This window comes from Choloepus didactylus, chromosome 4 (genome assembly GCF_015220235.1).
Source record: "Choloepus didactylus isolate mChoDid1 chromosome 4, mChoDid1.pri, whole genome shotgun sequence".
NCBI lineage: Eukaryota > Metazoa > Chordata > Mammalia > Pilosa > Megalonychidae > Choloepus > Choloepus didactylus.
The window spans coordinates 80,227,474-80,254,415 of NC_051310.1; the positions used below are offsets into that span (position 1 = coordinate 80,227,474).

General features: G+C 37.7%; 1 protein-coding gene across 5 annotated transcripts in view; it reads right to left on the reverse strand.

Annotated features, from left to right (window-relative positions):
* The window catches only part of LRRC28 (leucine rich repeat containing 28), a 190,259-nt gene that overhangs the window by 46,504 nt on the left and 116,813 nt on the right, over window positions 1-26,942 (reverse strand). For 3 of the 5 annotated variants that reach the window (XM_037832922.1, XM_037832924.1, XM_037832923.1), the window contains exons 7-8: window positions 24,132-24,224; window positions 22,031-22,133 (exon numbers count right to left, since the gene is read on the reverse strand). In XM_037832922.1, the coding sequence (XP_037688850.1) occupies window positions 22,031-22,133; window positions 24,132-24,224 (196 nt within the window). The remainder of the gene's footprint in view (window positions 1-22,030; window positions 22,134-24,131; window positions 24,225-26,942) is intronic. The other 2 variants (XM_037832926.1, XM_037832925.1) reach the window with 1 other exon arrangement.

Here is a 26,942-nt window from a genome sequence, read left to right on the forward strand (position 1 = left end):
TACTTAAAAAGATAATGACTTAAAATTAGGTTTAAAGTATTTAACTATGTGTTATGTATAAGAAATATGATAAAACAAAATGACAATAAAGTTGACAATAAAGGCAATGGCAACAATTAGGCAAATGCAAACCAAAAGAAACAGGACTGACAATATTACCTGATATGGAAAAATTCAAGTCCACAATTATTAAACAAAAAGGGGTTCATTCTAGAAAAAAATATTACAACCATAAAGCTTATGAGGGGAAATGTCTAGAAATACAATAAAAAATTGATCAAATGATAATGGGTGATCTAATACATCACACAAGATTTGAATGACCAAGTAGGTTAAATAAGAAAGGGCACAGAGGATTTGAATAATACACTCAACCATTTTCTCAACTTTTGTGATCATCCAGAAAATATTTATTCAATAACTAATATGGTCCAGATACTGTTCTGGTGCCTGGGGTGAAAGCAATTTGTGATAATTATTATTAATGTTCAATAATATCTGACATACATCTCCTTCCTAGAACATGGAAGACTATACTTCCTAGCCGTGTTAGGGTTAGGTAGGGTCTAATGACCAGTGAGCATTAGTGTCATATTCACTTCTGGGCCACAGCATCTAATTGCCACTATGAGACCCTTCAGTGCTATTTTCTCCTGCCACAGCAACCTAGAAGTCCTCATGTTAAGATCGTGAAGGAAAGAGATCAAATCAGCATGGATCGCTTAGCTGCCACATGGAAGACTGGTTGTCTGAACCCAGAGTGTCTGTGCATGAGTAAGAAACATACACTGATATGTGAAGCCATAATATCAGCCTAGATTAACTAATGTAGCTTGACCAAAACTAATCAATTTCCTACCCTCACTGGGCTTATTTTAGTAAGAAGAGACACAGAATAATAAAAAAAAAAAACTTAATAAAGCAGAGCGAGCAGAGAGCGAGAGTTATACTATTTAGATAGCATAATCAGAGAAAGTCTTTCTGAGAAGGTGCATTTGACCTGGAATCAACGAGACTAGAATGAAGAGAAGAGATGCAGGGAAGAGGAACCCAGTCACAACCTGGTAGATACCACACATCGAGGACAAGGAGCTAGAGGTCCAGCGAAGCTGACTTAGCTAGAGTTTGTAGGACACAATACCTCAAAGGAGAGAGATGAACAGAGCAAAACCCGGAGAGGTGCAAAGTGCCCCCTCCAAGTATTCAGATGAGCACATGTGAGGGCATTCATGTGAGGAAACTACTTGAGGCTGGAGAAAGAACTAATCTGAAAGGATTAGAGGTACAGTATGGAGAACTATCACAGGGTGGAGAATAGCGCCTGTTCTCACCAGTCAGACTTGAATCTTATAGTTCAAGGGGCACTGGGCAGAGTACGCAGAAGGGTCTTATCTCAGTAGAGGGAAATAACTAGCACTAGACTGAGCACCATTCCTTTACTACCTAACAAATCTTAAAAGTCAGACCCCACAAATCAAGCTGTTTCCAAGTAACTTAACTGTCCAGAATAAATATTAAGAATATTTATATGAATATAAAAGTATCCAGCACCCAGCATGGTAAAATTCACAGTGTCTGACATCCAGCCAAAAAATTACCAGACTTGCAAATAAGCAGGAAAATATAACTGGTAAAGAGAAGAAAAATCAAGCAATCAAAACTGACCAGGCCAAAAAAAAAAAAAAAAAAAAAAACTGACCAGGAACTGCTATGAATGCTAGAATTAGTAGAAAAGGTCATTATAACAGCTATTATAACTGCTGCAGAGAAGAAAGACATGTTACATATATAGCTTCTACTTTAGGAAACTAGGGGGAAAAAAAGAGAAAATTAAACCCTAAGTAAATAGAAGAAAGGAAATAATAAAGAACATCCAGAAAACCAATGAAGTTTTGATCTGGATTTGCAGACAAAGTATTTGCAATGAAGCAGAAAACAGAAAAATAGCAGGGAAAATCAATGAAAACAAAAGTTGGATTTTTGAGAAGGTCTGTAACATTAATAAACTTCTAGCCAAACTAAACAGAGAGAAGACACAAATTATCAATATCAGGAGTGAGAGAAGTGACAGCACCATAGATCCTATAGACACTAAAAAGGTAATAAGCAACTTTAAGTCAATACAAATTCCTTGGAAGATACAAATTACCAAAACTCACTCAAAAACTAGGTAAGCTGCATAGCCCTGTATCTATTAAATAAATTGAATATGCAGTTAAACATCTTCTCACAAAGAAAACTCCAGGCCCAGCTGGCTTCCGTAGTACTTTATACCAAACATTTAAGGAAGAAACAATGCCAATTTTGTACAAATTCTTACAGAAAATTGAAAATTTTATACTTATTCTATGAGGCCAGCATTGTCCCGATACCAAAACCAACAAAACATTCCAAGAATAAAGAACCTAAAACCAAAATCCCTCATGAACATAAAAAGAAAAATTCTAGGCAAAATTGTAGCAAATTGAATTAATACAAAAAGTCACTAAGACCAAAGGGCTTTATTCTATTAATGCAAGATGGCATTAACAATAGAAAATCAATGTGATTTACCACATTACCAACCTAAAAAAGAAAAACCATATAATCATCTCAAAAGATGCAGAAAAAACTTCTGACAAAGTCAACACCCATTCCTAATAAAAAATTCTCAAACTAGAAATAGAAGGGAATTTCTTCAGTATGATAAAGGATATCTATGAAAAACCAATTAATTACATACTTACTGCTGAAAGACTGAATGCTTTCACATAAGTTCAGAAGTAAGACAACATCTACTGTCACTCTCACTACTTCTATTCAACATTATACTGGAGCTTCTAGCCAGTGTAATAAAGCAAGAAAAAGAAATAAAGGCATCTGGATTTGAAAGGAAGAAGTAAAACTGTCTTTATTTGCAGATGACATGATTGTGTATGTAGGAAATCCAAATGAATCAACAAAAAAGCATTTAGAACTAAAAAGTGAGTTTCGCAAAGTGGAAAGCTACAAGAGTGATATGCAAAAATCATCTGTCCTTCTATAAGGGAGCAACAATCAACTGGAAACTGAAATTTTTAAAAATAGCATCTAGAATGTGATATCAAAAAAACAGAAATTCTTAGAGATAAATCTAACAAAAGATGTCTAAGACCTGTATACTGATAACTACAAAGTATTTCTGAAAAATGAAGGCATTTACTGTGATCATGGGTCAGATAACTAAATACTGTTAGGATGTTAATTCTTCCTAAAGTGATCTATAGATTCAACGTGATTCCAATTTCAGTGATAGTACGGTATTTCTTTGTAAGAATTAAAATTTTAATTCTAAAATTCATACGGAAGGCAAAACAACTAGAATAGCCAAAACAAATTTGAAAAAAAAAGCTCTGGAGTACTAATACCACCTAATTTCAAAACTTGTAAAGCTACAGCTTTAGCATGACATTGGCATCGAGATAGACAAATGAGAGTGTTTTCAACAAATGGTGCTGTTATCCATACGCAAAAAAAAAAAAAAAAAAAGGAACTTCAATAATACTTTGTATCATATGCAAAAATTAACACAAGATGGATTGCAGACCTAAATGTAAACCTAAAACCATAAAACTTCTAGAAGAAAATGTAGGAGAAAACCTTGACTTCAAGGAGCAGAGAACTTGCTGGAGGGTGTGGGCTACAGCTGGTCAGTGAGGTTGCTGAGGTGAGTACTAGTGCTACTTGCTGGACAGAAAAAAGCATCCTGGAAGCAAGAAGGGAATTCCCTTCCCCACTGTTCTCGCATCTCTCCAAGCCCCTCCAGTGAAAACTTCTTACATTAAGCCACCTGACAAAGGAGAAAGGGCTAGAAGGTCCAGTTCCAGGGCAAAGAAGCAAATGAATTGACAAAAGGTACACGTATACAAATCCTGTCAAGAGGAACATGGCATAATTTGAGGCCTAGGATAATGTTAACAGTTTTTAATATACAGCATCCGGCAGGCAGTAAAAAATAACTAGGTACAAGAGTAGGTAAAGCTAAATAAAAGAAAACCAAGAGAAACAATGGTAACAGGTAACAGATAATGAATTTTTTTAAAAAGAAGCCAGAAAATGGAGTTCTCAGATACAAATTTTAAAATACCCTTAATATGTCTAAGAAGTTATGTCTAAGATTGAGAATTTCAATAGCAAGCTGGAAACTATAACACATATATTGTGCTAAGGCTATGAAGAAAAATTAACCAGCGATAAAAGACAGGAACTAGAGTGACAGTGGGGGTACTATTTTAGATAAAGTAGGTCAGGGAAAGTAATTAAGAGATGGCATGAATAACTTGAAGTAATGAGCCATATGCAGATCTGGGAGAACTGCATTCCAGAAAGAGGACAAATAAGTGCAAATTTTTGAGGCAGGAGTCTGCTTGGCATGTTCACGAAACGGAGGAGGTACGAGTGCCTAAAGTGGAGTTAGAAAGGAGGAGAGCATTAAAAGGTGAATTCAAGGGTATAGCCAAGAGGACAGACCATGTATGGGGTTCAGAGGCCATTGTAAAGGCTTTGGCTTTTATCCTGGTGATATGGAATGTCAAAGGAGGGTAAAGGAACAACTGGATCTGGGTTATGATTTCACAGGATTATCAGGTGCTATGTGGGGAATACACATTAAGGGATTTAGGGTAGAAGCAGTAAGCTATTGCTATTAACCAGCTGAGAGGTGATGGTAGCTTGGGTCAAAGTGATAGCAATGGAAGTGGTGAGAGTGGTAAGAACCTGAACATATTTTGGAGGTACAGTCAACAGGATATGTGATGGGTTGGATGTGGGATGTGAAAGAAAGAGGAATTTAGGATGTCTACACAGCTTTTAGGCAGAGTAACTGAAAGAATGGAATTTCCATCAGAAGACTGGAAGGAGCAGATTCGAGTTGCAGGATAAGGGAATCAGGAGTTTGATATGGATATGTTAAGTTTTTTTTTTTTTAATTTTCATTTTGAAATAATTTCAAACATATAAGACAGTTGCAAATAAAATACAAACCCCATACAGAGAACTCCAACACCCCCCCACCAGATATCCATATCTACCAATTTAAGTTTTGCTACCTTTGCAGTACCTTCCTTTCTCTTTCCTTCCTTCCTTCCTTCCTTCCTCTCTCCCTCCCCCCCCCGCCTTTTTTCAACTATATCTACTATCTTTCTATCAATTATCTATCTACCCATTTATCACCTTCTGAACATTTGAGAGCAGGTTGCATATACCATACTCCTTGAACTCATAACATTTCCATGTACATTTTCCTATGAACGAGGATATTCACTTACGTCACTAACTTAACTACAGTTAATTAAAGAAAATTAATATGGATATAAAGCTTAAATTCTATGTTCCAATTTTTCCTTATGCCCCCTTTGAGCTTTTCTCCTCCATTCTTAGATCCACTCCAGTATCATATATTGCATTGATAGTCATTAACTCTTAATTAACCTTTTTTTTTTAAAAAAAGATACACAAAAAAAAACATTTCAAACAAACCATAACAAGGGAGTAAGAAAAAGACAACCAACCTAAAATAACTACTTTACTTCCAACATGTTCTTACTCTACCCCAGGAAAATAACCTATGAACTTGTTCCTACCATACCCATCAGAAATTAACAAACCAAAAGTCATTCCTGGGCATTCCCACAACATTAAATTTACCCACAATAGCTTATCTGTTCTTCTCAGGTTATTGTTCCCCCTTCATTAATTGCTCTCTATCACCAGTTCCCCTACATTCTACATTATAAACCATTTATTTTAGGCGTGTGTTGTTTAACATCCAGGTGTTTGTGAATTTTCTAAGTCTCTGATGGTTATTGACTTCTAAATGTATTCCATTGTGGTCAGAGAATGTGCTTTGAATAATTTCAATTTTTTAAATTTATTGAGGCTTGTTTTATGTCCCAGCATATGGTCTACTCTGGAGAAAGTTCCATGATCACTAGAGAAGAATGTGTATCCTGGTGATTTGGGATGTGATGTTCTATATATGTCTGTCAAATCAAATTCATTTATCAGATTGTTTAGGTTTTCAGTTTCCTTATTGGTCTTCTGTCTGGTTGATCTATCTATAGGAGAGAGTGATGTGTTGAAGTCTCCCACAATTATTGTGGAAACATCTATTGCATCCTTTAGTTTTGCCAGTGTTTGTCTCATGTATTTTGTGGCACCATGATTGGGTGCATAAACATTTATGATTGTTATTTCTTCTTGTTGAATTGCCCCTTTTATTAGTATGTAGTGGCCTTCTTTGTCTCTCATAACATCCTTGCATTTAAAGTCTATTTTATCTGAGATTAATATCGCTTCTCCTGCTTTCTTTTGGCTGTAGCTTGCATGAAATATTTTTTCTATCCTTTCACGTTCAATTTCTTTGTGCCCCTGTGTCTAAGATGAGTCTCTGTATGCAACATATTGATGGTTCATATTTTTTGACCCATTCTGCCAATCTGTATCTTTTAATTGGGGAGTTTAATCCATTTACATTCAATGTTATTACTGTGAAGGCATTTCTTGAATCAGCCATCCTAGCCTCTGGTTTATGTTTGTCATATATATTTTTCCCCTCTCTCTCTTAATGTCCTTTATTGAACCAATATTGAATCTCTTTAGTACTGAACCTTTCTCCATCTCTCTCGCCTTTCTTTGTGTCTCTGTCAGTAGGGCTCCCTGTAGTATCTGAAGTAGGGCAGGTCTTTTATTAGCAAAATCTCTCAGCATTTGTTTGTGAAAAATTTAAGCTCTCCCTCAAATTTGAAGGAGAGCTTTGCTGGATAAAGTATTCTTGGTTGGAAATTATTCTCTCTCAGGATTTTAAATATGCCTTCTCGCCTCCATGGTGGCTGCTGAGTAGTCACTACTTAGTCTTATGTTGTTTCCTTTGTATCTGGTGAATTGCTTTTCTCTTGCTGCTTTCAGAACTTGCCGTTTCTCTTCAGTATTTGACAGTCTGATCAGAATATGTCTTGGAGTGGGTTTATTTGGATTTATTCTATTTGGAGTTCGCTGGGCATTTATGCTTTGTGTATTTATATTGTATAGAAGGTTTGGGAAGTTTTCCCCAACAATTTTTTTGAATACACTTTCTAGACCTTTATCCTTCTCTTCCCCTTGTGGAACACCAATGAGTCTTATATTTGGACGTTTTATTTTATCTATCATATCCCTGAAGTCCATTTCGATTTTTTCAATTTTTTCCCCATTCTTTTGTTCTTTCATTTTCCATTCGGTGGTCCTTGAGGTCGCTGATTCATTGTTCAGCTTCCACTAGTTTTGTACTATGATTATCCAGAATCTTTAATTTGGTCAACAGTTTCTTTTATTTCCATAAGATCATCTATTTTTTTAATTTACTCTTGCAATTTCTTCTTTATGCTCTTCTAGGGTTTTCTTCATGTCCTTTATATCCTGTGCCATGCTCTTCTTCATGTCCTTTATATCCTGTGCCATGATCTCATTGTTTGTCTTTAGTTCTTTGATCAACTGCTCCAAGTACTGTGTCTCCTCTGATCTTGTGATTTGGGTGTTTGGGTTTGGGTTATCCATATCGTCTGTTTTTTTCATATGCTTCAAATTTTTCTGTTGTTTTTGACCTCTTGGCATTTGCTTTACTTGATAGGGTTCTTTTAGGATATGAAGGCTTATTCAAAGACAAATCTCTAATTTGTCAGATCTACAGCTTGGTTGTGTACACCTTCTCTAACTAACCAGCAGATGGCGCCTGTGAGTCACCTATTCCCCTCAAGTCAGTTCTCCCTAACTTTTCTTTGTGGTGTGTGGGGGTCTGATTCTTGTGGGGTCCAATTGGTGCACCAAGTTTGGGTTTGTTGTTGGTGTTGTCCGCCCTGAATGTTGGGTGTGTGTCTCAGCAGTTAGGGAGGGAGGGAAGCTTTAGTAATCAAACCTCCCAGTTGTTCCTGGAGATTTAAGGCTGTTGCAAGAGTCTAAACCTTCATTTCAGTCTCACCACAGATTGTCTCTGCTGCTGACCCACAAGTCTTTGGTATTGGCGTATGGTCCCTGGGATTTCCGATGGGTCCCTCTTCCAAGCCATGCCCTTCTAGGGCCTCTGCTGAGGGAAGATTGTGCTACGTCACAAGTGCGTGCCGTCCCTCAAGGGAAGTTCTTGGCTGCCGGGCCATGTAGGTGAGTTCCCAGCCCGCTGTAAGGATGGATGGCGTGTTAATTTCCCCCTTTTCACACAGCTCCACCTTCCCAGCTCCAGGATACTAGCTGTGAGTGTGCGAAAGGCTATTGTCCATGGCCAACAATCTGGCGTGTGCGTGTGCCACTGGAAACACCATCCGTCACTGGGTTTCTTGGCACGGCTCTGCACTGAGGCCCCAGCTCCGGGCAGGAGCGTTCCCAGCCCGCCAGGAAGATGGCTACAAGGGGCATGGTTTTTTTCCCCCTTTTGGCTAACTTCTGCTTTCCTTGCTGTGAGACAATTAGCAGCAGGTGTGTGAAAGGCTATCTTCCAAGCCAGATATTCAGGCATTCGCACAGCCCGTTTCTGCCATGCTTCACTGTGCAGTTCTTGCGGCCGTATCTGCAGCCACTTTTGGGTTTTTCTAAAAAAGAATTAGTCCACCTCCAAATGCCAACCCTTGGTTTCCCCACACCGTAGCGTGGCTGCCAGATATTCAGTGGCTTACTCACTCATTTCAGAACACAGACTCCCAGTTTCACCAAGTGCACGGTCCCTGTGTATTTAGCAGACCTTGTCCAGCTGGTGCATTGCTGGAACTGGTGTTCTGGGTCACTTCTGGCTTTTATCTAGTATTTTTCACGGAAGTGTTTTTTTTGCCCTGTCTCACCTAGCAGCCATCTCAGGTTCTCCCACTTAATCTAATTTTGATTCAGTTTTTCCATTTGAGTGCAGTGAGGCTGCTGGAATGGTAGCTTTGATGCCAAGGAGTGCCAATTGTGCCCTGAGATATTTGCATCATGCTGGCATCAGGTTGGTTCTCCCCAAATTTGGCTGAATGCCAAGAGTGAGGTCGGCCTACAGGGTCACTGCGCCTGTGCTTCAGCCGAAGTTTAACTCCTCCCAACCATGCTGCTTTCCTGTGCTGGGGATCAGAGGTGACATGTGCTGGGCTGACGGAGTTAGAGGCAGCAGTATCTGCATGGCCCTGGTCTGCACACGCATCTCATTGCAGCTCACCCAGCTGCCGTCACCCCCAAGGCCTTACCGGGCTCGATGTGTTAAGTTTTAGATGTTTATTAAGCATCCTGTAGAGATGCTGATTAGGCAGTTGGATATAGGAGTCTGGAGTTCAGACAAGTAGTCTAGGAAGATGCTCTCTCTATATTATTATCAGTGCACTGATAATATTTAAAGCCACGAGACTGTATGAAATAAGCTAGCAATGTCTGGTGCTCTTGGCATCTGGGGGGACATATTCTTTTTTTTTTTTCAGTTTTTTAATTGTGGAATATAACACATATATATAGAAGTGATAACTATCCAAGTGCAACTTAACAAGCAATTAGAGAGCAAATTTCAAAGAATGTTAGGGTTACATTCCACAGTCTCATTTACTTCCTTATTGTGAAATATAACATATGCAAAAAGGCAATAACTTTCAAAGTACAATTTAACAAGTAGTTATATAGGAAATTTATAAAAATGTTATGAATCGCAGTACCACAGATTAAGCCATTTCCCTATTGTGAGACATATCATATATACAAAAAGGTGATAACTTTCAAATTATAATTTAACAAGCTGCTATAGAGCAAATTTCAAAGAATACCATGGGCCACAGTCCCACCATTTCAGTTCTTTCCTCCTAGCCATTCCAATATTATTTTTTTAATTCAGTTTTATTGAGATATTTTCACATACCATATAATCATCCATGGGGTACAATCAACTGTTCACAGTACCATCATAGAGTTGTGCATTCAAGGGGGACATATTCTTAATTGTTTAATGCTGTTGTATGCACTGCAGATAGTTAATCCCACCAATCATTTTAAAAAGCCAAATCCTTCCCCAATTCATACACATTTCAAAATGACCCCAAGTAGAGAACTACTATCTCTGATTGAGAATAGTTGGCCTAGAGAACAGACACAGATGGAAAAGAGCTGTGGATCCTGAACCAAATATCCAGGGGGTTAGGAGGAACAAGTAGAGAAGACTGAGAAGGAGTAGAGAGTGCTGCAGGAGAACCGAGAGACAGCAGTATCTGGCAAGCCAGGTGAAAAGCCTATCCAGAAAGAGAAAATAACCACCCTTGTAAAATGTTGAACAAGTCAGGAAAGATAAAAACTGGGAACTGAATTGGGCAATGTATAAGTCATCGATGACCCTAAAAATAGCAGTTTTCGTGGAGAACTGGGGCTTAAATCCTAACTGGAATAGAAAGAAGTGGAGACAGTGGATATAGACATAACTTTCAAGGAGTTTTGCTCTAAAGAGGAACAGAAAAATGGGGAAGAAGCTGGAGGATAAAAATGAAATGTTTAGTGAAGGAAGCAACTCATAGAATAATATATACAACATGATTCTATTTATATAAAGAAAACATGGTAGGAGTATATTGGAAGGAGTGAAGTTATTTCAGGATATTTGTTTTTCCCATTGCTTTGCTTGTTTTGTTTGGAAATGTTTTTTTTTTAATTTGATAAATAAAGTAATTTAAAAAAAACACACAAAACTTGCCAATATACTATCTATATATATACATATATATACTATATATATTCACATGTACTAAAACTGTAAGTGCAAATGAATGATAAATACAAGATTCAAAATAGTGGATATTCTTGGAGAAGAAGGAGTGCTATACAATTGTAGAGAGAGATACAGGGGCTTCAAAATTATTGGTAATATTATCTTCTTAAGCTGGATGATATTTACACTGATGTGCAGGGTCAAAATATGGAAATCTTCTAGCCAAATGTTAAGAAATGATCCTCTTACCTTAGTTGATAGCAAAAGGAAGAGAAGTGAAGCAGAGAGGTACCTTCTGGGTACTTGTGGCCTCACCATTCCCCTGTGGACTACTGACACACCCCTAACCGTAGGCATTCCTATCTTTATTAAAATGAACCATGGCTAGTCCTGCTTCACTGGTTTGGATATATTATGTCCCCCAAAAGCCATACTCTCTAATGCAATCTTGTGGGGGCAGACAATAATATTTTTGACTAGGATGTGACCTCTTGACTGAATGTTTCCATGGAGATTTGACCCCAGCCATTCAGGGTAGGTCTTAATTAGTTCACTGGACTACTTAAGAGAGCTCCAGGCCCAAACACTTGCTGACTCTTTGAGATACTAGCCTAGAGTTTGTTCCAGAGAAGCTAAGAGAAGAAAATGCCTCGGAATGTGCTAAGCCAGGACACACAGACTTTAGATGCCTGCTAATGCTTAGAGATGCTTGGAGATACAGAGAGAAGGACATTTGGAGATGCTAAGTTAAGAGAAACCCAGACTATTTGGTGCAGGATCTATATGTTCTAAACAGTATAACTCTACAGTCGGTTTGTTCAAATACCACAATTACATGGAACTTTGAATAGGAAGTGAGATATGTAGGTTAGTATAGGTTAGAGTGAAATAGTGATACATCCCAAAGTAATCTGGGCAGAGAATTTGCAGGGCCCCCCGAGGAGCTGGGGGAAAATGCGGAAGTGCTGGACTTCCTCACCTGGACTGATGCTGATGTTGTCACAAACATTGAGGACTGGTGGTTTGATGTGCCGGGCCCTCTATCATGGGACTTGCCCTTTTGAAGCTCATTACTGCAAAGGAGAGGCTAAACTTGCATATAATTGTGCCTAAGAGTCTCCCCCTGAGTACCTCTTTGTTGCTCAGATGTGGCCCTCTCTCTCTCTCTCTCTAACTAAGCCACCTCAGCAGGTGAACTCACTGCCCTCCCCTCTGTGGGACCTGATTCCCAGGGGTATAAATCTCCCTGGCAACACAGGATATGGCTCCTGCAGATGAATCTGGACCTGGCGTCGTGGGATTGAGAATATCTTCTTGACCAAAAAGGGGATGCAAAATGAAATGAAATCAAGTTTCAGTGGCGGAGAGATTTCAAACGGAGTCGAGAGGTCACTCTGGTGGACATTCTTATGCACTATATAGATAACATACCTCCTAGGTTTTAATGTATTGGAATAGCTAGAAGTAAATACATGAAATTATCAAACTCCAACCCAGTAGTCTGGACTCCTGAAGATGACTGTATAACAATGTAGGTTACAAGGGGTGACAGTGTGATTGTGGAAACCTTGTGGATCACACACCCTTTATCTAATGTATGGATGGATGAGTAGAAAAATGGGGACAAAAAATAAATGAAAAATAGGGTAGGATGGGGCGGATGATTTGGATGTTGTCTTTTACTTTTATTTTTTATTCTTATTTTGATTCTTTCTGGTATAAGCAAAATGTTCAAAAATAGATTGGAGTGATGAATGCATAACTATATGATGTTACTGTGAACAGCCGATTGTACACCATTGATGATTGTATGGTATGTGAATATATTTCAATAAAACTGAATTTAATTTAAAGAAAAAAAAAAGAGAGGGAGAAACCCAGAGACATTTTGGAGAACACCATTTTGAAATGCAACCCGGGAGCAAATGACCAGCAGACGCCAGCCACATGCCTTCCCAGCTGACAGAGGTGTTCCAGATGCCGTCAACCTTTCTTCAGTGAAGGTATCCTCTTGTTGATGCCTTAGTTTGGACACTTTTATGGCCATAGAACTATAAATTTGTAGCCAAATAAACCCCCTTTATAAAAGCCAATCCATTTCTTGTATTTTGCATAATGCCAGCATTAGCAAACCAGAACACCTGCCTACAGGAAAAAATTGTCCCTTGGTCTGGAATCTTCCATATCCAAGCTTTACTTATCCCAAAGTCCAATTCTTTTATAAAGCCTCCTCTGACCCCCTCCATGACCTCCTCCTGAACCTCTCTCTTACCCTCCTGACTTCCTCCCTGATCCCCTCCCTGACCTCTCTCCATTGATCCACCACAATATTTGCAGTTTCCATCGCACATTCTCTAACTTTAGGATAGGTGCTCTTCTGTTGTTAACTTACCTAACGTGTTCAGTTTTCTCTTCCATCTAGTAGTTTCTATATTTTCCAAGGTACCTAAGCAATTCCAAATACACTGGTGGTTTTTGAGTCTTCACACACAGGGAGAGAAGTATGAATGAAAAAAAAAGAAATGGCAAAAATCAAGATGGTGGACTGAGATGCTTCAGGGCTCCATGTCCCCCACAGAAATTTTGAACAACCAACAAGAATTGGCAGAAACCTCTTTCTAAAAGCTCCAGAAAACAGTTAAAGGACAGCACCAACAGGACAAGTGTTGAATCCAGGAAAAGGCCACTTAAAAGCAGTGAGATCTCATGGCTCCCTGGCTGACCCCTCCTCCATCCCTTCATAGGCTCTACGAGCCGGCCCATGCTCCCAGTGTGGATCCCTGGTCCCATTACAGAGGAAGCAAAGTAACCCTCTAACACTAAAATATCAAAATGTTCAGAGGAAGCAAAGTAACCCTCTAACACTAAAATATCAAAATGTCCAGGTTTCAACAAAAGATTCCAAAACACACAAAGAAACAGGAAGCGATAGCACAAGCAAAGGAGAAGATTAAAGCATTAGAAGACTTCAATGAGAAGGATCAGACCTGGGACACAAATGTTTATAGCAGCTTCATATGATTCCATTTATGAAACATATTCTTGGAGCATGTAAGTCTGGCCCAATCTGCCTGGTGGTGGCCTGAGGGACTCACCATCCCAGAACTTGCCCTCCATGTAGAAGGAGCTCAGAGAGCTCTCCTGAAAACATTGTGGGAGAGTAGTCAGGTTGTGCTGCCTGGGCAAGGGATTGCTGGCTGTAGGACTGTGAGGAAACTGTTTCCTAGGGAAGAGGGCACATTTGTGTCCGTGTAAATGGGGGAATTCCTAGGGCCACAAGTCCATGCCCAAGACAAGAGGCTTGCACAGAAAGGATTATAGGGAGGGCCTTAAACTTTGGATAAGCAACTCTTCCTCCTCCCCCTCCTTTTTTTGACAGATCCTGGCATTCAAGGAAAGCTCTTGTCGTAACACTAGCTGGATACAAGCTAAAGGAACAGACACCTAACAGCCTAAATTCCAGCGATAACACTAAAATATCAAAATGTCCAGGTTTCAACAAAAGATTCCAAAACATACAAAGAAACAGGAAGTGATAGCATAGGCAAAGGAGAAGATTAAAGCATTAGAAAATTTCAATGAGAAGGATCAGACCTGGGACACAAATGTTTACAGCAGCTTCATATGATTCCATTTATGAGACCATTCTGGGAAAGATTAAATACAGGGACATGAAATTAGTCAATGTTTCCTGGAGCTGGGGTGAGGGAAGAGGTTCAATACAAAGGGGCATGAGGGACATTTTGGAGCGGAGTGAATTGTTCTAGATCTAATTATGGTGATGGTTACACAACTACATGCATTTGTCAAAATTTACAGAACTGTACATTAAAAAGGATGAATTTTACTATATGCAAATTATACCTTAATAAAACGAATAAAAAAATCAAACAGAACCACAATGCTAAAGCATCATCCTGGAGCCCTTTGCTCGGTTAGTCTTAATTGCTGGATTATGGAGACATCCTAGGGGTGAGCCACAGTCGGAGAATGGGGAAATTTGTATGGAAACACTTTAACAATGTTAATAATTTAGCAGCTGGTGTGGCTGCACTAGTGCAAACCATCCTCATATTAGCCTGTCAACTGGTGTTCAAATTTCTATGAAGCTTCACTTCCTCAACATTTTTCTTTAATTTGCTTCTTTCCCTTTATCCCTCTTACCCTTGAAACCTCTGCTAACTCCATGTGATCTAATAAGTATAAGACAGAGTCTGTAGTCAGCATGTCTGTAGCTTTGTATAGGTATTCCTGTGGGTTAGAATGGTATTACTCTAATGGATGAGGTAATTTTACTCTGTAACTACTGTTTCTTTCTTAATACAGAGATGATCAAATCTAAACGCTATTATACAGGGTGGTCACCAAGTGTGAAAACATAGGCAAACTCATGCAAATGGTTTTTTGACTATATACTATCATGCATAGTAAAATAATATTATCTGTTTCCAGATTTTATAGCCACACAGTTGTGCCTTGAGCAGAAAAGAAAAATGGAAAACACAGGGTGAAAAGCCAGCAAATCCTTTGTGAATATTTACTTCACACTATCGTTGCCTTCTTAATCCAACTTCAGATGAACTCTACACGGACACCTGCACAAAGAATTTAACAATAAAAAGTAACAAATAAAGACTCCAAAAACCAAAAGTCAGATTTTTCCTAATGCTTTCCTTGTTTCCAATAATTAAAAAGACAGGTGTCTGATTAAACAATTGTAAAGGCTCACATTAACAAGTAAATGCAGCCTCATTGTATATAAAGCCTCATTTCCCTTTGACAGTTTTTTAGCTGAAGTTCCTACTCTTCATCACTGGATGTAAGAAGTTAATCACATTCATTTTTAGATCACATTTATTGAATGCCTTCTCTGCTTAACATGTGAGAAGGAGCTGCAGCTATGTAAAAGCAGGCCACGAGGGAGAAATTCACACGACTTAGGCACCTTTCTGCTGGCCCATGGCCAGCCCTGCTGAACCTGCTTCAGAGACATAATGTCTACCCCTACTACATGACATGGGACAAGAAAGGTATTTTTGGTCTCTGCTCTCAAGGAGCTAGTGGAGGAGATCAAACACACACATAGACATGACTCCAGACAAAAAAGAAGAGGGAGGCAGTGTATGTAGTAGTACTGAGGTTTCTTCTTATTATTTATTGTTAGAAACTAAGATTGGATTGATGATATTTCAGGCAAAGAGAAAACATAAACATGGATTCAACTCTGTGAAATGCACAGGACACATGGGGTTAAATAAATAGTTCCCACTGGCTAGTGGGAGACGAGGCTGGAAAGCTACCTGCCTTGAAAAGCTAGTGTCACTAACCTAAATAAAAATCAATAAGGAAGGGCAATGTCAGTAAAGAGGATTGAAGCCCCATGATAATGTTTCAGTTCACAATGAAATGAATTCAGTATTAACCAGCAATTACTAAGCCTTGATGTCTTTGATTATAACTTATTATTTTAGATTAAATGCCTAGGGGTTACAACAAAGATTTAAACACTCAGGTGAGTTATTAAAATAAGTTGAAATCTGTTACAAATGTTAATACCTTTGGTTTAGCTATATAGATAATTTATAACAATTATCATACAGTTTCCTTTCAACTCAGTGTTTTCAGAGCTGCCATTTTACATTTAGCTCTGAATAAGCAAAATGAACAGCGACATCGTTTTGCCACTGAGATTATGCTGCAAAAATATATGACTTAGCAAAGTAGTTCATATGCACTTTCACACTCACTATTCCACGTGACAATATATTAAAAGTAAAGATTTAGCTTACCCAAAGTACCCAAATACCTTTTATCCTTCAGAAAGTACACTATGTCATCCACATGCTCATTTTTGCGGGGTTGATACAAGATTTATCCTCTTCCTTTTTAGCCAAAAAAGTTGGGTTTTTTTGTTTTTTTTTTTTTAGCTAAAAGTAAGAGGAAGGGTGAGGGGAGAAGAGGATATTTTACCTTAGAATGGTTTATTTTGCCTTCATTCTTCAAGGATATTTTTGCTAGATATATAATTCTGGGTTGACCGTTTTTTTCTTTAGTTCTTTAAAGATGTTCCACTGTCTTCTGGCCTTCAAAGTTTCTGATGAGAAGACAACAGTCTTTTGAATTGTTCCTTCATACGTAATGTATCATTTTTCTCTGGTTCTTTCAAGACTTTGTTTTTATCTTTGGTTTTCAGCAGCTTTTCCTATGCATGCTTTTCTTTGTATTTATACTGCTAGGGTTCACTGAGTTTCTTGAAAACGTAAATTTGCCTTTCATCAAATTTGGGACAATTTCAGGCATTATCTTTTCAAACATTTTTTGTTGCTGTTTTTGCTCCATTCTCTCTATATTTTCCTTCTGGGTTGCCAATTACACTTAGATTAAACTTAAAAACTGTTCCATAGGACCCTGATATATCCTTATTTTTGTTTTCAATGTTTTTTCTTCAGATTGGACCATTTCTACTGATTAATTTATAAGCTCACTAACTTTTTCCTCTGTTATACCCTATTCTGCCATTAAGCCTATCAAGAAAATTTTTTATTTCAGATATTGCACTTTTCAATTCTAGAATTTCCATTCATTTCTTTTTCAGAGTTTCTATTTTCCTGGTCTTTTCATCCATTGTAAATTAAATCCATTTTTCTTTACTTCACTCAGAAAAGTTACAACAGCTTCTTTAAAATTCTTGTCTGTGAATTCTAATATTTGGGTCCTCTCAGACTGGTCTCTGCTGACTATCTTTTTCCTTGAAAATTGGTCACATTTTCCTGGTTCTTCACATGTCAGGTAATTTTGGGTTGACTCCTGGACATTGTGAAAGTGCCCTGTGGAAACTCTGGATTCTGTCATGTTCCTCTAACACTCTAAAGCAGTGTTAATAAATTTGATATAGCAAGCGTTTTATTTCGTTGGCGTCAAACCGCCACTCTGTTTCTGGGATAGAAGCTCGAATTGACCTTCAATTCTTTTATCAGTAGCTAGGTCTGCTTTGAGCCTGCTCCATGCCTGCATGCTTCAGGTATCCAATACTGGTAGTTTTTGGTGTGTAGGCAGCCCCCACTTAAAATGGTCTGTGATCGAAAAGTAATTTTAATCTATTGGTTTAACTCAGAACTCATACAAACAATTCTGTTACATTGACTGGTTATATTAAGAAACCATTAGAAGGTCATTTAACCAATTTGCACCAAAGCCCAGCTATAATTGCTTGTTTGCATAAGAAAAAGCAAAGCAGTGGCTCGATTTTTTTTTCCTCATACAGACAACTGGAAAAATAACTCTGGTATAGGATTACTTTCACCATTAAGTTCTCCTGAGTAAACAAATATGCCAGTTACCACTCTCTAAAACTCTAACATGGGAGGGACTTCTCTTTCTGGATACAGCGTAGAAGAATGTGAAGACATTTACTCCTGTAGTAACAAGAAAAACATTGACAAAATAAAAACCATACTTTTCCATGAAGCAGTGGGATAGCCCAGGCTCCAAGCTGGCTCCCAATGATCTTCCCCTCCTAGTATTTAAACCTTTATACAGTTCCCTCCCACACTCAATAGGGTTGACCTGTGTTATCAATAGGATTTGCAGAAATGATGGTGTGTGTGACTTCAAGACTAGGTCATAAAAGATAGTCCCATGTTCCAAATTTCCACAGCATCATCACTCTACCTCTCTTGAGGCATTTATTATTTATATGCAGTTATTCTATTATATCAGGATAAACATCTGAATTATTTTTCTTTCCAACAATGCCTAGCACAGTGCTTACTTCCTAGTTAATAGGTTCAATAATTATTTGATAAATAATTAACAATTTGATAAATTTGAGCTAACTCAAATTTGCCCTTTGTTCACATTTCCATGAATATTAAGGATAACTGTGTGCCGCGTATGTTATTTGTTATTTTTATACCCTTTATACCCCACTCTTTCTCTATTCTTCTTCCGGGATATGAAATAAACACACACACACACACACACACACACACACACACACATATATCTCAGACTTTTTAATATTGTTCTGCAAGTCCCTGAAGCTGTGTTCATTTTGCTCTGTTGTTGCTCTAATTCTCTCATATTCTTAATCTGAAAAGGATAATGCAATTTTTTCAGAGATAGGACAAGGTGGCAGAAGTTACTGTGTTGTGATGTACTGGTCCTTCCTCTGGGCTGGAAGCCACAGGTGACAGCAGTGGAGAACAAAGTGAGCTGAGTATCTAATGCCCACCAAACAAAAACCAAGTAGCATGGTGGCCCATTTCATCCTTCAGGTCTCAGCTTGCTACATGAGTAGTTAATAAATACATATTGAACAAGCAACTAAACCAACATCCTTGTTCAGAATCAAGAAATGCACCGTCTGGCCTTTATATTAGATTTACCTCCTAGCCTTCTGCTGCCCCTTAGCTCTGTTTTTCCTTAGGCTGAGGCAGTAGGCACCACCACAAGGACTTGGAACACAGCAGACCTTTTCACATGATCAGTAGGTAAAGGAGACAGAAGGCGACTTTTCGTTTTGTTGTCAAGGCTTCATTCATTAGAATTCTGAATACATTTTGCCATAGAAATATTGTAAGTATAATTTTTTGGTGCAAAATGGGTTAAATGACTTCTCGTGAGCTACCTTTGGAATATAACCACTAGAATTGTTTCTATGAGAACTGCATTCTGAGTTACGAGTTAAATCAACAGAATAAAAATAACTTTTGGATCATAATCCATTTGTAAGTGGAGACTGTCTACACCCCCAAAACTACTAATATTGGAAAAAGGGTTGTTTGATACTATCCTTTTTAATAATAATTTTATTTATTATCTTATTACTAACAAAAGAAGACCTTAACAGTAATAAAAAATGTAGGCTCTTACTTAATAACTTGTGTATTTTTCTCTAATACTTATTCTCAAAGATTTAGAGCCTCATAAAATTCACTGCCACTGCTATCAGACATCAAGTCTATTCAATACAAATAGCACTGCTTAGCAGTCAAAAACATACATGACTAAATATCCAAACAGAAAGCTCTTTTCTTAAGGAAAGTACTGGTTACATGTGGTAGGGAATTAAATAACATTTCAGTGCAGTCTCTGAAGATTGTGGTATGGGAAAAACTGCCTTCAGCTTTGGAGCGTGCTTGCATCATTCCATGTATCATGGTGATGAGGATGTTTTATTCCTCTTGGAAGAATCTGGCGAGATTCTAAATCCTTTAAGAACTCATTAGGATTAATAACTGTGCAGTGTCACAGCTGTGACATAATCATCTAGAGAAAAATCACTGAGCTATAAACACGTCCACACATTCTATTATCTCTGGTTCACAAGAAGGTTTTGGAATATACCTCTGGACTTGGATTTCATCAGCCTATTTCCGATATGGGTGCTGAACTCTTCTAGGGCTCTTCCAAGAAAACAATTGTATAATTTTTCCTGAGGGAAGGCCATGACTCCTAGGCTTGCCCTCTCTGGAGCAATCACTGTGTACTGCTCATCCCTTGGAGACATGTCGACAGGGGATTGGCCATCCCATATGCATAAGCTATTGTCATCACTTTTCTTATCAGAACTACATATAACATGAGCTAGGTTATGTGGGACGTTGGGTCTTAGAAGGGGAAGGTCAAGCACACTGATTAAGTAGCTTCAAAAGTATTTGATAAAAATATATACTCAGGGTACCCCTGAAGAGCTGGGGGAGGAGGCAGAGGTGTTGGACTTCCTCACCTGGATGTTGCTGATGTTCTCACAAACTTTTGAGGACTGAAGGTTTGATGTGCCAAGCCCTCTATAAGGGGACTTGCCCTTATGAGGCTCATTACTGCAAAGGAGAGGCTAAACATGCTTATAATTGTGCCTAAGAGTCTCCCCGAGTGCCTCTTTGTTGCTCAGATGTGGCCCTCTCTCTAACTAAGCCACCTCGGCTGGTGATCTCGCTGCCCTCCCCGCTACGTGGGACCTGACTCCCAGGGGTGTAAATCTCCCTGGCAACGCAGGATATGACTCCCAGGGATGAATCTGGACCTGGCATCACGGGATTAAGAACATCTTCTTGACCAAAAGGGGGATGCGAAATGAAACAAAATAAAGCTTCAGCGGCAGAGAGATTTCAAATGGAGTAGAGAGGTCACTCTGGTCGACATTCTCACGCACTATATAGATAACAATTTTTAGGTTTTAATATATTGGAATAACTAGAAGTAAATACCTGAAACTACCAAACTCCAATCCCGTAGCCTTGACTCTTGAAGACGACTGTGTAACAATGTAGCTTACAAAGGGGTGACAAGGTGACTGTGAAAACCTTGTGGATTGCACTCCCTTTATCCAGTGTATGGGTGGATGAGTAGAAAAATGGGGACAAAACCTAAATGAAAACTAGAGTGGGATGCATGGGATGGATTTGGGTGATTTTTTTTATTTTTATTTTTTATTCTTTTTCTAATTCTTTCTGGTGTAAGGAAAATGTTCAAAAATAGATTGGGGTGATGAATGCACAACTATAAGAAGGTACTGTGAACAGTTGATTGTACACCATGGATGACTATATGGTATGTGAATATATCTCAATAAAACTGAATTAAAAAAAAAAAAGTATTTGAAGGATCCCTGGGCTGCTGAGGCAAGGAAAGTAAGACCAGTCAAAAGTGGGTTCTGGTTAATTGAGCAGCCTTTTCTTAATTTCAGAGCTCTCTGGGAACTACTTTAAGGTGGTTCTATTCCACTGCAGTAGAAGGAGAAACTGAACCCAACCTCCAAAACTGAATGACAGGAAAAGATTATTGCTGCTCTGAAAATAAAAGCCTATTATTTCCCATTAACTGAAGCATCTATATTGGTTGCTAGAATCATGATTTGATATGAAGGACTATCTCATATTTTGGCTTCTAAATATTTCCAATTGGTAAAACCTTGATGCCAGGCCTGTTAGTGTAGTAAAATTATCATTGCAATGGAGGGTAGAGGAAGAGAAGCTTCTAAACTAATGCCTATTTCTCCAGTTTCTACTACTAATACCATTGAGTTTATAACAGTACACATGGATTCATTTTCATTTGACTGGAAAATAATAAACAACTGACTAACCTAACCTATGGCCCACTAACTGAACCAAAAGTGCAATACTCTAAATTGCTTGCTCAATGGTGTCATTATGCATCCTTAGTTCCTAAGGATATAGGCCAAATATAAGCATATTAAGGCCAAAGAGAAAACTGAACAGAATTATCAAAAGTAGTTCATCTGCTTCTGAGTTATATCAGAACCAAAAAATGAAATGGAAACAAAACAGCAAAAGAGTCGAGCTACAGTACGGAGTAGGAAATTAGCCTTACCCATTGCACCCGATGACTTTATTGTACAGATAGGATGGCAAGCCTTTCAGGTGAACATTGTTATCCACGTACACATATTGAAGTTCTCGGGATCGACCTAAATCTGGGTTAGAAAGAAAAGTGGTATCATTTCTATAAATAGGCACCAATATAATGTGAAATGTAAAATTTCAGAAACAATATTAAAAAGTCAAAATTTCCTTTCTGGGTGAAAAATTAATATTTAACCCTGAGTGTAAAATGAGAAAACTGGGATTAGGATATTAGCGATTTCCTCCCTGCATAAAAATTCTATGATTTTTACAAGCAAATTTCAATTTAAGATTAAAGTTTGTTTTAGATCAATTATTTGGCTTTATATTTTAGAAAACAATGCTATACAAAATGATTATCTTTTCAGGTCAGCCTAAACAAGCCTTGTTCTGCAGCTTAATCAAGATTTACTGTGTAAAAGAAGCCAGACACAAAAGGACAAATGTATGATTCCATTTACATGGAATATCTAGAATAAGGAAATTCACTGAGATCGAATGTAGATTAAAGGTTACCAGGGGACGGTGGGAAGGAGGAAATAGAGAATTATTGCTTCATGGGCCCAGAAACTGGAGCAATGAAAAATTTTGGAAATGGATGGTGGTGATGGAAGTACAACCTGTGAAAGCAATTAATGCCAATGAACTGTACACTGGAAAATGGATAAAATGGGAGATTTTGTGTTATATATGTTACCACAAGAAAAAAATTTTTTTTGAAGAAAGAGAATCACTGTACTCTTTAGCTATCATTCCCTTTTTTTCCATTCACCACTCTCACCCCCAACCAACCCTAGGCAACCATTAATCTACTTCCTGTCTCTGTCAATTTTCCTTTTCTGAACATTTCATATGAATGGAATCATATAACATGTAATCTTCTGTGACTGGGTTCTTTCACTTAGCGTAGTATTTTCAAGGTTCATCCATGTTGTAGCATGTAACAGTCCCTCATTCCTTTTTACGCTGATTAACATTCCATTGTACGAATATAACAGAGTTTGCCCATCCATTACTCAGTAGATGGACATTTGGGTTATTTCTACTACCTTTTACTACTATGAATAATGCTGCTATAAACATCTGTGTACAAGTTTTTCTGTGGACATGTTTTCATTTCTCTTGAGTATATACCTTGCAGTGGATTTGCTGGGTTGTATGGTAATTCTAGTTTAATCATTTGAAGAACTGAAAGGCTATTTTCCTAAGCAGCAGTACTTTTTTCTATTCCCACCAGAAGCATATGAAAGTTCAAATTTCTCCATACCATCAACAACAGTTATTATCTGATTTTTAAAAAGTTTTTATTAGAGAAGTTGTAGGTTTACAGAAAAATCATGCAGAAAATACAGAGTTCCCATATATCCCCCCTATACAGATTTCCCTGTTAACACTTTGTATTAGTGTGTTATTACAATTGATGAAAATATTATAATTGAACTATTACCTATAGTCCAAAGTTTACATTAGGGCTCACTGTTGATGCTGTACAGTCCTATGATTTAGAACAAAATTTTTTAAAAACTTACCTGACTTTTTGACTCTAACCATGCAAGAGGATGTGAAGTGGTATCTCATTGCGGTTTTGATTTGCGTTTTTCTGATGACTAATGATACTGAGCATCTTTTCATGTGCTTATTGGTCATCTGTGTATCTACCTTGAAGAAATGTCTACTGAAGTTCTTTGTCCAATTTTTAATTGTGCTATTTGTCTTTTTTAATGAGTTTTCAGAGTCTTTCATATATTCTGGATATACTAAATGTCCCTTAACAGATATATGATTTTTGCAAATATCTCCTCCCATTCTATCGATGTCTTTTCACTTCCTTATGATGTCCTTTGAAGCAAGAATGTTTTTAATTTTAATGAAGTCCATTTTATCTATTCTTTCTCATTTCTTGTGCTTTTGGTGTCATGCCTAAGAACTTTTTACCTAACCCAAGGTCATGAAGATTTACTCTTATGCTTTCTTTTAATAGTTTTACAGTTTTATCTCTTATATTTATGTCTTTGATCCTTTTTTATTTAATATTTTTATATGGTGCTAGAGTAAGTATCCAACTTCACCTTTTGCATGTGGCTGTCCATTTCTCCCACCATCATTTGTTGAACAAAACCTTCTTTCCTCTTTGGATGGGGACCCAGAAAAGCCAACACAATCTTGAAAAGAAGATCAGAATAGGAAGGTTCACACTTCCCAATTTCAAAACTTTCTATCATGCAATGATAATAATCAAGACAGTGTGGTACAGGCACAAGGATAATCTATGGTCAACTGATTTTTGACAATAGTGCCAATCCAATGGGGAGAAATAGTATTTTCTGCTTATAAGACCATGTCATCTGTGACAAAAAAGAGTATTACTTCCTCCATTCCAATCTGGATGGATTTTTTTTTTCTTTTTCTTGCCTAACTGCCCTGGCTAGAACCTCCAGTACAATGTTGAACAAAAGTGGCAAGAGTGGATGAGTGGATATCCCTGTCTTATTTCTGATCTTAGGGGGAAAGCTGTTTCACCATTAAATATGAAGTTAGTTGTGGGTTTTTCCTAGATGCTCTTTAAAAGCTTGAAGAAGCTCCTTTCTAGTCCTAGTTTGTTGAGTATTTTTATTATGAAAGGATATTGGATTTGACAAATGCTTTCTCTGCATCTATTCAGACCATGTTTTGTGTTTTTTTTTCCTATTGGTATGATGTATCACATTAATTGGTTTATGGCTATTACACCAACCTTGCATTCCCGGGGTAAATCATACATGGTCATTGTGTATAATTCTTTTCATCTGGTGCTGGATTCAGTTTAGTAGTATTTTTCATACACACACACACACACACACACACACACACACACACACTTTTATTTGTTTATGCTAAAATAGGTTTCTGAAATAAGACAAGCTCAAATTCATCATCATCTGATGGTATGTGCCAGCACTATTTCTACAACAAATTTTTATTTAAAAAGTAATAAAATAGGTCAATATATTGTCTGCTGGAACTAACTGAATAATAGAAAGTCATTTGATGAGATATAATATTATTGTAGGAGAAAGCATAAGGGAAAACCCTTGGCACAAATTGGTCATAAAACCAACTGGGATTAATTTGCAGCATTTACAAAATACATTAAGTAATTCCTCCTTTATAATACTTTCCCTCATCAATTGATACATCAGTTAAACTAAGGACCACTCAACTCTGAGAGCCCAGGAGTCGGTGATATCACGATCAGTAGTAGTGTGAGTAGGTTGCTCATGTTTCAGTAATCAGAGACATCGGCAGTTATGAAGAAAGGTGAGTGATTTTTACCAGTATTGTGTTGAGGATTTTTGCGTGCATATTCATAAGTGATATTCATCTGTAGTTTCCTTGTGATGTCTTTTTTCATTTTGGCATCAGGATGATACTGGCTTCATAAAACATATTAGAAAGTATTCGCTCCACTTCTATTTTTTTAAAGAGTTAAGAATTGGTATTAATTCTTTAAAAACTTGGTAGAATTCAGCCGTGAAACTATCTAGGCCTGGACTTTTTTTTTCCCCTTAAACTTTTAAATTTTGAAATAATTTCAAACTTCAGGACAGTTGCAAAAATAGTACAAAACAGAGAGAACTTCACCATATGGGATTCTCTTAATAGGTAACTTTTTATTACTAATTCAGTGTCTTCACTTGTCATAGTTCTCTTCAGTTTGTCTATTTCTTCTTGAGTCAGTTTTGGTAGTGTCTGTCTTTCTAGGAATCTGTTTAGCACATCTGTCTTAGTTTGCTAATGCTGCAGAATGCAAAACACCAGAGATGGATAGGCTTTTATAAAACGGGGGTTTATTTTGCTACACAGTTACAGTCTTAAGGCCACAAAGCGTCCAAGGTAACACCTCAGCAGTCGGGTACTTTCACCGGAGGATGGCCAGTGGCGTCCGGAAAACCTCTGCTAGCTAGGAAGGCAGCTGGCGTCTGCTCCAAAGCTCCGGCCTCAAAATGGCTTTCTCCCAGGACGTTCCTCTCTAGCAAGCTTGCTCCTCTTCAAAACATCACTCCCAGCTGCACTCACTGAGTTTCCTCTCTCTGAGTCAGCTCATTTATATAGCTCCACTGATCAAGGCCCACCCCCGAATGGGCGGGGCCATGCCGCCATAGGAACATCTCATCAGAATCATCTCCCACAGCTGGGTGGGGCACACTCCAAGCAAATCCAACCAACACCAAAATGTCTGTCCCACAAGACCACAAAGATAATGGCATTTGGGGGACACAATACACTCAAACCGGCACAACATCTAAGTTATCTACTTTGTTGGCATGCAACAGTTCAGAGGATTCCTTTATAAACCTTTTTATTTTTGATTATTGCTGACAGAATAATTTCTAATTCCAGAATTTGAGTCTTCTCTGTTTTAATTTTGGTCAATCCCTGTAAAAGTGTGTTTATTTTGTTGATCTTTTTATAGAACCAGCTCTTGGTTTCATTGATTTTCTCTTTTATCTATTTCTTTAATTTGTTCTGTAATCTTTATTATTTCCTTCCTTCTGTTTGCTTAGATATAGTTTGTGCTTCTTTTTCCCATGTCTTAAGATGGAAAGTTAAGCCACTGATTTGAGATCTTTCTTCTTTTTTAAATTAAATTCAGCTTTACTGAGATATATTCACATACCATACAATCATCCATGGTGTACAATCAACTGTTCATAGTCTTTCTTCTATTTAATATATGCATTTACAGATACAAATTTTTCTCTAAGCACAGCTTTAGCTATATTCCATAAGTTTTCATACATTGCATATTCATTTACAGTCTTCTCAAAGTAGTTTCTGATTTTTCTTTTCACTTCTTCTTTGACCCATTGGTAATTTAGGAGTATGTTGTTTAATTTCCA